This window comes from Urocitellus parryii, chromosome 5, assembly GCF_045843805.1.
Source record: "Urocitellus parryii isolate mUroPar1 chromosome 5, mUroPar1.hap1, whole genome shotgun sequence".
In the NCBI taxonomy this organism is placed as follows: Eukaryota; Metazoa; Chordata; class Mammalia; order Rodentia; family Sciuridae; genus Urocitellus; species Urocitellus parryii.
Window position 1 is genome coordinate 206,319,921 of NC_135535.1, and position 15,663 is coordinate 206,335,583.

At 55.2% G+C, this 15,663-nt stretch overlaps 1 protein-coding gene across 2 annotated transcripts in view; it reads left to right on the forward strand.

Annotated features, from left to right (window-relative positions):
- The first annotated feature begins 1,624 nt into the window (after positions 1–1,624).
- The window catches only part of Dock1 (dedicator of cytokinesis 1), a 441,986-nt gene continuing 427,947 nt past the window's right edge, over positions 1,625–15,663 (forward strand). For both annotated transcript variants that reach the window (XM_026384205.2, XM_026384206.2), the window contains exon 1: positions 1,625–1,774. In XM_026384205.2, coding sequence (XP_026239990.1) covers positions 1,729–1,774 — 46 coding nt within the window. In that variant the 5' untranslated portion in view covers positions 1,625–1,728. The remainder of the gene's footprint in view (positions 1,775–15,663) is intronic.

The window sequence follows — 15,663 nt, forward strand, 5'->3', positions numbered from 1 at the left end:
CTTAGGGAAGCCTTTCCTGATCAAAAGCAAGTCAGGCCACTGTGCCATTATCTGGGAGCATCTGCTTCTCCTGTCTAGCACCTTCACAGCTGCTTCTCCTTCCAAGGTTGGAGTCACTGGGTTACTCCCCCAGGGTCTGAGCGCCTGAGTCTCTGATTTCCAGAGAAGGCCCAAAGTGGATGAGTGACACTGAGTGGCATGTGAGCCCTGGCTGCTTCCCTCTGCCAGAGTTAAGTTGCTTATCAGTAAAACAGGCCTGAGCTTCTACGAATCTGTGGCTGAGTTACCAGAACTCTCACTTCCCACGTCATCCTCTTGCAGACGGCAAGTTCCTTCTCAGGCAAAGGTTCCTGGCCAGTCCAGATGTTTCTTTGAGCTGCATTCTGGGTGGACTGCTGACTGCTCTGGCTCAGGTAGCCCTGCTGGTCAGTGATGTGCTTTCTCTACTGTGGCCAGGTGGCCCAGCTGACTCCCCACCCTGGCATCTCTGCCACCAGTCCCCACCCAGGGAGCCTTTCATCCATCCACCCTGTTCCTCAATCCCTGGAGGCTGTGCCTTGTCACTGATTCCTGGGGGCATGGTGGAGAGGGCACCCTTTGAACTCTCCATAAAACCAGGCTACCCCATCCCACCAGGCCCTTCACCCAGGCCACAGCCTTCCTCTTTTTCTTGGCGTTAATCTATTCTTCTTCTTCTTTTTAAATATTTATTTATTTATCTTTTAGTGGTGCTGAGGGTCGGACCCAGGGTCTCACACCTGCGAGGCAAGTGCTCTACCACTGAGCTACAGCCCCAGCCTGGCTTTAACCAATTCTTTATGGTTTTGGTGAAAATAAATAGGTGTGTGTAAATATTTTCCCTGGAGATCGGAAGGCGTCCACTTCGGCGTGGGGAACACCAGGACAGCTCTCCTGCAGCGAAGACGTGAGGATCCTGGGGCTCCTGCTGCCCCTTGGGCTTGGCTGTCGTCCCACTTCCTCTCTTGGCACTTCGGCAGGCCTGGGGGTGGGGTGGGGGGCGGCTGAGGCCTCCGGGTGGCTTGCTCCCCTCATTCAGGGCTCAAGCCCCAGCTTGAAGCACCCTCTTCCTTCCCTGGGAGGTCCTTGCCCACTCACTGACCTGGTCGCTGGCCGGCCTGGCGTTCCTAGCACTGGACCCAGAGGCAGGCGTTCACTTCACGCTCGTCCTGCGAATGAATGGACCCCGTGCTCCGGAAGGCCCTCCGGGTTCTGCCGCTGGGCTCTCCACCAAGGCCAGCACAGCCCCAGACTGGCCCCGCCGCGCAGTGCCCCGCAGGCTTGCCCCCCACTCGCGAGGGCGCGCCCCTGTCATGGACGAGATGGGCCAGAGGGCTGCGGGGACGCGGGGAACGGCGGAGAGCAAGACGTCGCCACCCGCGGGGCCCCATATGCTCCACGCGGCGGCCACGGGCTGGGGGCTGCGGACCGGGGGCTGCGGGTCGGGGGCTGCGGGCCCGGCCGGGCGGGCGATCGGGGCCAGCGGGGCGGGCGCGCAGCCCGCGGCCGTCCCGCCTCTCGCCGGCGCTCCCGGCCTTTCCCATCCGGCCCGCGACGCTCCGCCCGCCCCGTCCCACATGACACCGCCTCCGCCGCAAACTTTTTCCTCCCCATCCTGTCGCGGCTCGAAGGGATGGAAAATGGCGGCCTAGGCGCGGAGTTTCCTGCGCGAGCGGCGGCGGCTCCGGACGGCGCGGGGCGCGCGGCACCATGACGCGCTGGGTGCCCACCAAGCGGGAGGAGAAATACGGCGTGGGTGAGCAGCGCCGGCCCGCGTCCCCTTCCCGGCCGCGGTGGGCGGGCGGGCGGACGGGTGGCGCCGCGGAGCCTGTTGCCGGCCGCGGCGGGGCGGAGGCGGCGCTCCCGGGGCGTCCCGCCCGCGCCCCGGCCCGCGCCCCCGGTCCGCGACCGTCCGCCGGGGCGCGCAGGGCGGGGGTGGGCGCGCCGCTCCCCGCGGGCTCCGGCGACAGCGGATCCCCGCGCCGCGGCGGCGGAGCTTCCCGGGGCCCGGGCTGCCCCACTCCGCGCTCCGCTGCGCTGGGCCCGCGCGGGGAACCGGGGTCATTGTTTTCGTGCTTTTCCGCCTCTTTGGCGAACTTGGGCGTCTGCGGCTCGCGATGGGCAGATTCAGGTCTCAGCGCTGGAAACTTAGACTTTTCTTCCCCAGCGGGGAGGGCCCGCGCCGCCCGCGCTGGCGGGTCGCCCCTGCGTGCCGTTGGGTGGTCCTGCCCCGGCCAGGGGGCGACCCTCGGGCTGGAGACCGGTTCGCGAGAGCGGGGACCTGGTCCTGCCCTGCTCCTCTTTGTCGTTCCCTGAGGCGGGTGGAGGGAGTCGGGTTGCAAGTTTGTGTTGTGACCCTAGTACACATTCCTGAGAGCGCGCCTTTCCCGGTGGCAAAACAAACCGACCCCTCAGCCTGCTGCTCTGCGCGCCGCGCTGCCCCAGGCCTGCCGAGGCCTGCGGGTTCCTGCCCGCTCAAGGCTCGCCCCCTCGTGCAGCGCCTCGCCGGCTCCCAGGGATCCCGGGATCTTCCAGTCTCCCTTGCCTCCTGCCACACCACCCGCAGGGTCCTTACCCAGCTCCCTCACCCGGCCACATGGGCCTGACATGCAGGCCCCTTGGGAGCTTGCCCTTTGGTCCAGGGTGCCCTCCGAGGTGCCCTGTCACAGCAGCTCTGCCCCGGGAGCCTCCGCCCACCCTCTCCAGGGCTGCTTCAAGTCTTCCCACCCACCCTTGCTCCTCTGCTCTCGTCCTCAGGGCTTGCCCCTTTCTGTGAACTCCAGGTGTTTCTGTTAGGTGACCCTAGGCAGTGGCCATGGAACAGTCCTGGGGAAACCTTTGTCCCCTCTGGGCCCACTGGCAGCTTGCTCTGCATTTGCCGTTTGTGAGGTCTCCTTGCTTCAGAACTGAGGCACAGTCGTCCCCAAGGTGGGCGCAGGAGCTAGGGTTCATCAAGGACCAAGAGTGTATCCAGCAACTTGGGCCCTCTCAATCTGCATATAAGGGAGGAGGTTTGAGATGGAGAGTCCAACTGAGAGAGCTTCAGGGTGTGGTGACAGTCCTGCTTTGGGGATTGCTTGCCCTGCCTTACACCACCAGTACTCCACAGGTTCTGGACTGGAACCCTAGTCCCTGGGTGTTCACACTCAACTCCTGCTATGCTCCATCAGCCACCATGTCCTGAGCTCATGGGGCAGGCAGGGCCTTCTCTTTGGGACATCACATTTTGAAAGAGACCTTGGTATTCTCTGTGATCTCTGGGGGCAACCTGGGTGGTGTTGGTGAGCACCCGGTGGTGTGTCTTGACCATCTAGAGAAGACCCAGGGGAGCACTCCCGGATTAGACCAGCAGTGGACCAGAACCTGGCCGTGCCCTTCCCAGTTAAGTCACATGCCTTCCAGAAGATCCTCCAGCACTCGGGGTGGAGGCTTCTAACATCACACCACTCGATCACACCTTGATTTTAAGAAAACCCTGCATTGGAAAGTTCCCCAAGAGAAAAGTATATGAGATGTTGCCCGGAAATTCTAGCAAGGAATGTGAATGACTGTCCAGTGGAGGGGAGGGTGGGTTTGCGTTCCCCTTCACCAGACTGGGGTCATAAACCAGCTGAGAAGTCAGCCTCTGGAAGACTTTTAGGATCAGCGCCTGTCGGGGAGGGTGGGCGCTGAGCCCAGGGATGGATGGCGTCCAGGATCCTGCTTTCCAGGCTCCCTCTTGCATGGGAGTTCACGTGGTGTTGGCTTTCAGGACAGGTGCAGCTGGGAAGGGTGTTGGCCCTGAGATGCAGGGATCTGTTCTCAGTAGGTGATGGCTGTTTCTGTCTAAGGGGGAATGAGTTGGCCACCTCTGCATTTCTTTTTGGGAGCCTAACAACAGGGCTGTGTTTCCCTCCTGGGGCTCTGGTGGGTGGGCCATGCTTCCACTTAGGCCACTTGGCCCATGAATGAATCACGAGGGGAAAGAAAATGATAAAACTCCATCTCATTTGGAAACATGAATCACAGCTCATTGTTTGCAAGTACTTGGAATCTGGTAGGAGCATTGTTTGCAAATGAGACACTTCAGTTATTTATTTGTTTTGTAAAATTGAGAAAAAAGTAAACACCCCAGATTTGTGGCTCCAGCAAGAAACGCTGGGCGGGCAGATTTATCCCACTGGGGGCTGAAACTTACCTGCTGACTCTGCCCCTCCTCCACTTTGGGTCTGAGTGTGGCCGGCCATGTTTAGGGACCTGGCTTATTAATGCAAGCATAAACCTTGTCGCAGCTGTCACACTGAGGGGTGGGCCAGATGATGTTTTCCATCACCTCGAAGCTCAGCAGGGTTGCATGTTCTGATACCAGTAAGATGAAGTTCTCCTGAATCCTCTTCCTTGGATTAAATGAATAGATAAAGCATGTACTGGAGGTACACCTGAGCACAGAGAGGGTATGGAAGGCAGGATAATGGCTCTACAGATGTCTGCAACTTCTAGACCCTCAATATCATCTGATCCATGGCAAAGTGGTCTCTGTAGATGTGACCGAGGTTTCAGCCTTGGATGGGGAGAGACCATCCTGGCTCTTCAGAAGCCCCAGGTCCTTGGCTGGGTGGTCATGGAGAGGGAGTGAGTGGAGGATTGATATAGGAGAGGGAGTGAGACTCCAAGCCTGGGATGCCTTGGAGGGGGCAGTTGCTGCTCTCAGATGTAGGGACTCACTTGCAAGGACCAGAAGGAGGCCTCAGGAGCTGAGGGTGACCCCTGGCTGACGACCAGCCAGGAAATGGGACCTCAGTCCAATCACAAAGAATGGATTCGGCCAGCACCTTGAATGAGCTTGGAAATAAACTCCTCCCAGTGCCTCCTGATAAGAGCTGCTGGCCAGTACCTGGATTTGGGTCCCGGAGCCTGAGCTCCTGGGCATCTGACCCGTGGAAGTGTGATCTTGGGCTGCTCAGCATGTGGTACTTTGTAAGGCAGCAGCGGAAGACAGAGGCAGAAGGGAGGAGGGCAGCCTGGGTAGGATCTCCTGCTGCCCTTGAGCTCCGTTATTAGGTTGATTGGAGATAATGAACCCAGTGTTTGTCATCTGGCTCTTCCAAGTAAGCTCTCCAGCAGGGGACAGGGCCTCAGTAGCACAGTCATGGTGAAGCCCTGGCATTTACTCATTCTGCAGCCTCTGAGCAAATTGTTCGCCCTTCCTTCACCTGCGGTTGCTCATCTGTGAAGTGGATCTAAGTCTGCCTTCTCCAGACTGGGGAGGACTCAAGTGAGATAGGGTGGCAGAGCCCGGGTTTGAGATGTGCCAACTACTCAACGAAAGCAATACTTTCACTATTTTTTTTTTTTATTTAATAAAGCACAGAATTTAGCATTATAGTAGCCAGTGACTTCCTGTTTGGATTTAGCCATCACAGTGGCTGGTAAAGTGATTTCCTTCGAAAGTTGATATCCTTATGTGAGTTTTGCCCCTGGATTCGGGGGAAGTCACGTCTGTCTGCTCTGTGTGGGGAGCATGATGTGTCTGTGGTGACGGTGGCTGAGTGATGATCACTGATTGTTGTTAGGGATAGTGTAATGCCAGAAGAAATTTGGAAGTGCCAGAGAGATTGTTTCTGTTATCTAGAGTAGCAAGCAAGCTGCTACTTTGGGAGAGAAATTAGATTTGATCATAAACAAATTGATATGCAGGCATCTCCATTCACTAGAGTTTCAGAGAAATCAAATTAAGGCATGTCCTATTTCCACAAACTTGATTTTAGTCTGGAAACATAAAAGTTTTAAATTTATTGTTGTATCAGTGTTTTTCCAGGATCTTGGGTGTCTGATCAGGATTGTCTTAGGGTGTGCCAGTCCTTCTTTTTTTACATGTCACCTCTGGGTTCCGACAGTGGAAGGAAGAGCAGGATTGCTTCTTTGGCCTGTGCAGCAGCTTTGGAGCCTGTGCGTGCCTACCCACCCACCCTCTCTCCTTCTTTTCCTCTTATTAAGCTTGTATTTCCAAGCTCTTAGCACCACATGCAGTTGTAAGAACATTGGAGCCATGTACTCATTATGAATTTCCAACAAGTTCATGTCCTGACATGGATACGGTTAATGTACAGACCCTTGTGTCACAGGACCCTCACGCTACCCTTTCGTGACTGCGCCCACCTCCCTACGCACCCCTCCCCAAATCTCTTCTCTGTTTCTATACTTTGTCATTTCAGGAAAGCCTGTTAATGGAGTTACGCAGCGTGCCACCTTGGGGACTGTCTTTTTGCTCAGTGCAGTTCTCTGGAGGCCACCTGGTGGGGTCTTGTCCTTCCTTGGGGAAGGGCTCTGCATCCAGGTTGAGGAGGCCAGGAGGGGAGGCAGAGTGGGCAGGGCCAGCTCTCTTCACACCACCTCCATCCCATCACCTGTCGCCTTTCAGATGGCCTCAGGGTATGGGGGAGGGCTGGAGGGAGGCAGCCAGCTGGGAGGTGGCCAGGGAGGGGCCAGAGTCTGGGTGTCACCTGAATTGGGCTAGTCTTTGAAGCTCTCTGGCCTAGTTTCCACCTCTTCCCAAAGGGAGTGGAATGCTTGGCTTGCCAATGGGGGGGTTGACGGGAGGGTCCAGGAACTGGTGTTCCTAGGGCAGCCTGGCACTGCCAGTACTCAGCTAGCCGTGGCATTGTGTGTGAGGTGGCTTCATGAATGTAGGGGAGGCACTTGGGAAGGAGAGGACTGTCATTAAAGTCAGTGTGCAGAGGTGTGTCAGTCTGTGGGCCACCGTCCCCATGCACGTTGGTGGGGCATGAACGACGTGGGCTACCAGAGGGTCATCTCCCCTGCCTCCTGCTGTGAGTATCTGGTCCTGCCCGCCTTTCCTTACAAGGACACTGGTGGTATCGGGTTAGGCCCCACCTTGAAGACCTCATTTGAACTTGACCACCCTTTGAGGACCCCGGTTGCATTCGGAGAGACTGCAACCCTGAGCTTAGTAGGCCAGCACGGGGTCTGGGGCTCACACTCAGCGGAGACAGGGTATGACAGCAGGGTTTTCATCTGAAGATGCCCTCCGTCTGGGCTAGTCTGGGTTTTGTTCTTCCTTGTGAGGGTGCTATGGGGACCCTGGGAGCTAAGGAGCGTGGCTCCCAGTCTAAGCCACTCCTTTACTCGAGTCTAATTTGTTTCTGTGTTCAGACCTGGAAACTCCTTGTTATCAAGTTGGTGACAGGACAATACCGCCAGGTAGTCTGAGAGCCAAGAGGAAGTTGCGCGTCTCTCTGGCTGGGCCCCTGGCGCTGTAGGAACGGGTCCTGTCTGTGCTTTAGCGCACTCAGTGCTCCTTGTTGACAAGCCCAGCTCGGGTTTATTTCCACTTTCTTGGCTTTTCTGTTTTTGTAGCATGGGGCGTGGCCAGGCTCCCTCAGATTCTGGGAGCCCATCTACCAGTGCTGGCAGGGTGGCCCTAGGAGCCGGTGTGGCATGCCTCCTGACCTCTGGGGCCGCCCTGCAACTCAGGGGCTCTGTCAGCGTGGGGCTGCAGGGGGCTGGCTCCTGTCCCTGTCACACTGTGTATGCGCTTAGTGGCCTGGAACAGTCATAAGAACACTTGAATTTGGGGAGTTAAGGGGACAGGGGAGGAGCCTGGCTTGTGACAAATGACGCAGGGCTTGTTGATCCTTTCAGGCGCTGTTGGCATGGCTGGCAGGCACCCACTCTTGCCTGTGGGAGGGGAGCTGGGCACCCAGAAGGCATACCCTGCCTTCAAAAGGCAGATGGTTTCACCCCAGCTGATGTCTGTCAGCTTGTTAAATTTTTCATTTGGGTGCCTTGAGGGGACAAAGGTGCTTTCTCTTAGCATATGGTTTGTTCTGTCAGAAGGTCTCAGTTTTGGAGTTGAGAGATCCGAGTTCTGATTCCGACTTCATCTCTTATTAGCCAAGTAACCTTGGGCAAGTTATTAACTTTAAGCCATTTTATCCCCTGTAAAACTGGTGACAATTCCAACCTCTGTGGGCAGTTCTGAGGATTAAGAGAGGTGACCCACACACACCTGGCCCCTGGTCTGAGCCCGATCAGAGCTGAGCCCATCCTTTGCCGATGGCTTGTAAGTGGCAGCCTGTTGCTGCTGAAGCCTCTGCCTGCTGCAGGAGGAGTGAAGATTGACAGCTCCCTAGAATTCTAACACTAGCTCTGAGGTCGGGTCAGGGCTGCAGTTCTAATTGCAGGGCAAGGTGAAGGCAGAGGTCTGAACGCTCCCTGGATAAATCTCTCAACAGAAATGCTGCATAGTCTCTCTCCTGGTGCAGTTGCTGTTTGGAGTTGTTGAGAGCCGTGATCTGCTGCTCTTTGCTCTGCAGTGTGGTGCAGAATTTCTATGCCATTTTGAGTGATAGAACTTAATTGGATACACGAGGTGAACTTTTATATATAAATGTAGCAAAAGTGATTTCCCTCCTGAATTAGGGTTGGCTAGCTGCTGTAACAAAAAGCCCAGTATTTTCCTGGCTTTCTACAATAAAAGTTTGTTTTTTGTTGGTGTCATGATCCAAGAGGGCGGGGAGGGAAGGAGGCAGGGCGCAGGCTCTGCTCTGCCAGGCTATTCAGGGATCCGGCTCCTTTTGTCCTTGGCACATAGCAGTTTTTCTTCCTGGCTGGGGATGATGTGGTGGCTGTTCCTTGGGCTCATGAGCCTCTGCCTGGACCTCAGTCCCTGGCCAGACCTTCAGCACGTGGGGCCCAGGAGTGTTGTGGCACCGCCTGCTCTGCAGGAAGAGGATAGTGTGGACCAGGTGGTCTCCCCCACCTGTCCGGTCTTGTGTTTCCCGTTATCGAAGCATGTGGGATGGACCCGCTAGCATTGTTGGTATCCAGCACAGAGGCTTTAATCTTCTTACCTTTTCATCCCTGAAAGTCACTCGCAGAACAGAGGTTCATGTCCCCACTAGTCTGGAGATGGTGCAGTGCAGCCTTTCCCCTTGGTGTGTGCTCTTCGACTTTTGTCCGGCAGGTGTCAAGTGGTCTTTGGGTGTGGGGAGTCTTCTCTGCATTGACCTGGTGGATCCTAATCTAACCACCCAAAAGCGTATACACACCTGGACCCCATTCCCGTGGCTGTTGCAAATGAGAGCCGGGTCTTGTTCCTTGGTGTGGTTTTGCCTCTTCCCAGAGTGGAATCCTTACATTCTGAAACAGCCCTTGTGTCTACGAGGAGGCTGGTGTGGGGAGGGTGGTGACGTTTGCCTGTGGGACCTAAAGCTGGGGGCCTTATGGTGTGGGCAGGGAGCACTGGTGGGAGCCCAGGCCAGCCGCTCTCCTCGCTGCTCCCGGAGGCTCAGGACCCTCAACAGAGACAGGACAGGTGGGAGCACCAGTGCCCGCCTCTCCCTGTGCCCAGGCGGGTCAGTGGCGCATTCGAGGAGCTGGCTGGGAAGCACTCGCCAACGTCCCGTGTACAGGCGAAAGTACTACATTAACTTACTACAGAGAAAATAGGTGATTTGTGATGATTGTTGTAATTGGAAGGGCATCGTGAGCTTTACTTTCCCCACAACTTTGTAACTTTTTATTACGAGGGAAGCTGTCTAGTAATTGAGTACTCGTGAGCAGGCGACTATTCTGCATAAGCCGCCAGCCTGGCCGCTGTACCCAGGTGTGGAGAGAGTGGTCCTGGGGGTGTATGTCCCAGCCCGAGTTGTACACGTGTAGTTTTAAACCACAGAGAAATGAAAGAACGTGGGAAAGCTGCTCCCCTCCTGCCTCCCTGGTTGCATGCGGCTCTGTTCTCTGGCATTGGTGGCCCAGAGCTGCCCTCGTGGCACACACAGCTCTCCTTTCCTTTCTGAAACTCGAGGCCAGCAGCATGTCAGGATGCTGGCTTGTCACAGTGAGAGAGACCGCCCCGCGGGTCCGGTGGACACCCAGAGCCTTAACAGACGTGAGGCTGCCGCTTGCCTTGGCGAGGGGACATGCACAGCTGCACTTAGCCCTCGGCGCAGGCCAGGGCTTGGCCATCAAGTGAATTCTCGTTAGGCTAGTGGGGTTTTTGGGTTGTAGACAGTGAACTGTGGATCTCTTACCAGTTTTCATCCCTAAGCCAGTCCCCAGGCCTGGGAGTCCAAGGCAGGAGGATTGAGGAGCGGGTAGGGAGAGGGTGGGAGCACAGAGGGCACCAGGACAGGAGCAGGTGGAGGGAGGCCTGCAGACCCCAGAGCGCACGGAGCTGTGCTTTGCCCTTCCTGGCTTCTTTAGCCAGGGGACCCCCAAGCATATTCTGGGGTGGGATTCTGTGGCCAGGGCCTGAGTTCTCCTGCATGGGGCAGAGCTGTTAGGAGCCCATGGCTGCCGCAGGATGCCCTGGATCTCCATGGGAAGGACCCCGCTCTGCCCATCGATAGCTGTGCTCTTGCAAAGTGTGAACATTCAATGTCACCAATCAAAGAAGGGACTTCCGCCTGGTGGTAGGCAGGGTGCATGGGGGACTGCTCCCAGATCCCACAGCCTGGGCTCACGGGGCCCCATCTTCTGGTGTGTGCTCAGCCCTGCTGTGGAGTAGGTGGCGCTCTTGTCCAGTGAGGATGGTGGGAGGGTTAAGTGAGCTAATTCACGTCAAGTAGGGTTTTCACACTTGGCACGGTTGACATTCTGGTCTGGATAGTTTTTTGTTGCGGGGAGCTGTCCTGGCCTTGTAGAATTCTCGACAGCATATGCCCAGTGGATCCCAGTAGCACTTTCCCCTTCTAGTTGGGACAACCTGAAATGTCTCAGACATGGCCAGGTGTCCCCTAGGGGGCTTCCACTGATCACCCAGGTGCCGTTTACTCTCATTGCTGGGATATTGGCAGCAAGGCCTCTTCTGGGTACCAGTGCCCCTTATGGCAGTGTGACACCCTGATAAATCTAGTGCAAGTTGAAAATTCTGTTGAATCAAAAAGGCTCTGAGTGCTTGGGCCTGCCCAGCACCTCGCCCAGCAGCTCGTTTCTGGAGCGAAGCGTCTGTTGCTCACCCTCCTTATGGCGGGGTCCCCTGGAGCTGCGGCTCCCTGCCACTGCCCAGCATCACCCTGGGGATTGGACCACATACTGCTAGCCCCCAGAAGGGGTCCAAATTGCAAATTATCAGCACGGAGTCTATTGACTGTCCTTGGCTTGCACCACTGTGAAGTGAAAACCTTCCTCAGCCCAGTCCTCCTGAGGGGGGACTGCCTGTTTTGGGGAAGAAAAGTTAGAAGCCTGCACGAAGGGGCAGAGGGGACTTGGAGAAGGAGGAAAGAGGCCTAGAGGGAGTTTGGGCCCTCTGCCTGGCTCCTCGCTAGCTATGGTTCTTAGGAGCTGACTTTGTTTTCCCCCAAGAGACCAGGCGGGGCTTGGGTAGAGGTCCCAGGGAGGATGTGGCGGTCCCTGGGGGACGCTGTTGAGCAGGCCAGTGTTCCCTGAAGAGTTCTCTCAGGCTGCTGGAGACCCTCCTGCGGACAGGGACCCAGCTGTCACTCTGGGAGTCTTTGCTGGAATAAAGGCACTTAGCAAACCTCTTTTTTTATTTTTCTAAAATAATACCTTATTTTCTTGAACATAATTGACTTTACCAGGGGCAAATAATGATTTAGCAGGAGGGAAATGTGATTATTTTTCTTCCAAATTGCTGCACTTCTATTAACTTTGCAAGATTTATTTCAAGTCCTTCTGACGTCATGTGTGTTTAGCTGCCCATTTTTCAAAGGCAGGGGTGCGTCTCCAGCCCTCCGGCACCACGACAGGCTGCCGTGCTTCTTCAGATTCTTCTTGGGGGTTTGCTGTGAGGACCAGCCTGTGGGGGCACCACATGACGGCATCCTGTGGACAGGAGGAAGGGGGCTTGGCTGGTGTCCCCTGTTTCTAGGATATCATAGGGCTCTGAGGCCATTAACCACATGGCTGTGAGGAGCTCAATGCCATGTCTTCTGGCTGGCCACAGTGCATTTGCAGATGCTTTTCTGACGGCCCGGAGAGCCCTTTATTTCTATCCCCGTAGCTTATCCAGGCTCAGGTCTTGTCCCACCCAAGCTGGGCAAAGGGTTCCTCCTGGGCTGCTCCTTGCAGTTCCATGGCTTGTGTCCTACAGCCCCTGGGAGCAGTTGGTGGCTTCCTCTGCCAGACAGTGCCAAGGTTGAGTTGTGCATTCTCCCCTTTACCTGGTGTGGTCCCTGCACACCTTACACAGGAAGGTGAGGCCCAGATTTCATCTCAGTGTGAAGATGGACTTTATTGGTCCTAGAATCTTCCTTAAGTTTTCTCCACCCCCAGGGTTGACGCGAGGCCTTCGTAAAGCCTGTTAATAAGGTGGACACTTGGTTGGTCCACTTGGACTGCATTGACCTCTTGGCTGGAGAATGGAAGGAAGCCCAAGTCTGTGGAGGGAGATGGTGGGTCCAGTCCTGGCTCCAGCTCTCAGCCGCTCCAGGGCCTCAGCGAGGCTCTGAAGAGCTCTCGTGTCTCTGATCACCTGCAGACTCAGCCTCCAGCTTTTCCTACCCACCAAATGTGATAAAAAGCTAAAGAAATAAAAGGAATTAATATATGCTTGAGTGCTTTGTAATTATAAAGCATTGACAGCTGAAGGGGCAGGAGAAGGTTCTGTTCAGAGAAAGAGACTGCGCACTTTTCTGTCCAGTCCCAGATGACCAGCAATCTGGACCTTGCAAGGGCAAAATTGAGATGCTCCTTATATTTGTATGAGCACTTAAGAAAATGGTACCATTTAAAAATATAAAAGCCAGAAAACAGGTTGTCAGTTTCTGAAAAAGTTAAACATGGCACTACCATGTGATGTAATGATTCTGCTCCTAGGAATATCCCCAGAGAATGAATGACCACTCAGAGAAACAGTTGTGCCCAAATGTACAACACAATTCATGATACCGAAAAGATGGAGGCAGTCCAAATGTCCAGTAGCTGGTGTGTGGGTAGCAGAAGGTGGTGTGTCCACACAATGGACTGTCCCTCAGCCACAAGAAGGAATGAGGTTCTCACCTGCGGTGGCATGGAGGGACCTGGGGAAGAAGCCTGTCATGAAAGGACGTACTGTAAGATTCTTGTATGTGAATTGTGCAGAAGAGGCAGGTGCATAGACCAGGAACAGGTGAATGGGGAGTGTTAGAGGAGGGGCTGGGGGTGGGGGCTTAACGCCGTGGGCTTCCCTTTAGAGGTAATGATAGTGCTTCAGAATCAGGTGGGGACGAGGCTGTGCAACATGACAGACCAACTAAACCCTAAGTGACTCTCATGTTATACACTTGATTGATTTTTTGAGTTATACACTTTAAAATGGTTAATTTTATATTATATGAGTTTTGCCTCAATTCAAAATGAAGCCAAAAAGCCTTCTTAGCTTATGGGCAGCATAAAGCCCAGCTCGGGGCCTGATCTGTCCTGCAGGCCACGGTTGTTGGGGCTTGGCTTAGAGCTGGGGTCCTTTAGTTTTAGCATAATGGCTGCTACGTTTGTAATAATAGTATGTGGTAGTTGTTAAAAAAATACAAGCAATATGAAAGGTGCAAACATGAAGAAAGGCTTTCTCCAGATGACCCGGCTTTCAGAACAACTGCTGCCCATGTGCAGTGGCCGAGTGCTGTGTCTTCTCAGGTTCATGCAGTGAGACCCTGTCACCAAGGTGGTGGGCAGGTCAGAGGTGAGGCGGTCTGAGGGGCTGGTGCCCTGATTGGCAGGAAAGCTCCCACCATGAGCCAGGGAACAGGTCTCACCAGGACTGACTGTCCACACCTCAGGCTTGGACTTCCAGCCCCAGAACTGGGAGAAATGAATTTCTGTTGCTTTTAAGACACCCGGCTTACGGCATTTTGTCATCAGTAGCCCAAGCCGACTAGCCCACCTGCGTGGAGAGGCCTAGGTGAGGGAGGGGGAGCCCTGGTTTACGGCTCACGGGGAACCCAGCCTTCTGGTGGGCAGGGTGGGCCGGGTGGTGGGGTTGCACCGATGTCCCGGCGGCTGCCTGTCCAGGGCCTTCAGGTGGGCAAGAGCTCCAGCAGGGCCGGGGCTGGGGTGGGTGGTGACAGGGTAGTGGAAGGTTCAAAATACCCATGAACAGAAACCCAGACCCTTGGGATTCCCGCCCCTTCACCCGTGGCTTCCAGATGAACAGAAGATCAAGTGCTCGTTTGGCAGTTTCCTCTGACTGTCAGTTACCAGGGCGACCAGATGTGGTCCAGGGCTGGGACACGTGGCCTGCATCATTTCCCCTTCCATCTCTGAGACTTATTGGCAGTGGGATTAACGTGGAATGAGCCTTCAGAGTGAAGGATCTGAGGCCCTGGAGATGAAGGATTGGGTGACAGCGTTTCTTAAGGACGGAGTGTGAAGAATCGCGGTGGCCCCGGCCCGGTGGCAGTGCTGCCGGGTTCCCAGGCACTGCCTTTCACCTGCTGACAGGTTCTCTCTGGATGTGGCAGCCTCTTTTGTTTTTAACCAGCCTTTTCATGGGCTTCTTGCTCCTGCCAGTGACCTCCGCAGAGTCATTGAGGGCTGAGAATGTGTCACCAGCCCTGAGAAATGGAGTGGTGGCACTGAGCCTGTCTCTCCGTGTTTGGTGTAGCCTGCCTGCCTGGCTGGGAATCGGCCACAGGCTTCTGTCCCTAAGTACTTCATGCACAGGCACAGAGCCGGGAGGAGCCCTGGCTGTCCCCAGTCCCACTGCAAGTGTCCATCACCCCTGATGCCTTTTAGTCCCATCCAGGGTATCCTGGTACATTTTTTCTTCTTTTTGTTTTTGCAGTCTGCTGCCCTGGGGATTGAACCCAGGGGTGCTCTGCCCCTGAGCTACATCCCTAGCCCTTTTTATGTTTCTAGGTTTACAGACAGGGTCTTACTACATGGCCCCATCTGGCCGTGAACTTGTGATCCTTCTGCCTCAGCCTTCTGTAGCTGGGGTTATTCTGGGTGTTTCTAAGTACATACACATGGGTGCAGAGTACAGTTCCCCCCCTTACCAAGGTTTTTCTTTCTGTGGATTCATTACCTGTGATCAGCGGAAGTCTGAAAATATTAAATGGGAATTTCCAGAAACAATTAAAAATTTTGTGCAACTTACAGAATATTGTTATAATTGTTCTATTAGTGTGTCCTCTTGTTGTTAGTCTCTTACTGTTCCTAATTTACGAACTGAACTTTGGTGTAGGCGCATACGTGTGGGGAACACTCAGTCTGTCTGGGCTCTGGTGCTGTCCTGGGTTCAGGTGTCCACTGGGGTCTTGGAATGCATGCAAGGACACTGCATGTGACATTGGAAGGTAGGTGCCAGTGAATCTTAGACCGTAGGGTGCAGCTGAGACCCAGATGAAGTCTTGGGCCTGTTTGCAACCCTCTGAGGCTCTGGTTCCTGCCAAGAGCTGTGTCCCGAGAGCTCTTGTGCTGCTGGAGTTGTGGACTCGTCCAACATTATTAAGTCTCCAGCTCCCAGCTGACCAGGAGCGAAGGAGAACCCTGTTCTTCCTGCATCTGGGTAGGCCATTGGGCGCGAGCAGCATGCCCGGTCACTCTGAGCTGTGGAGGCCAGGCTGGTGTGACGGGGTGTCTGGTCAGGATGCTTTCAGAGGCCTGGCTGTGGGGGTCCTCACTGGAGGCCTTGTCACGGCTTGCTTGAGGATGGCTTCTTAGTCCAGGGAACAGTGTGCTCTAGACGTGGAGCCAGTCTTGTCT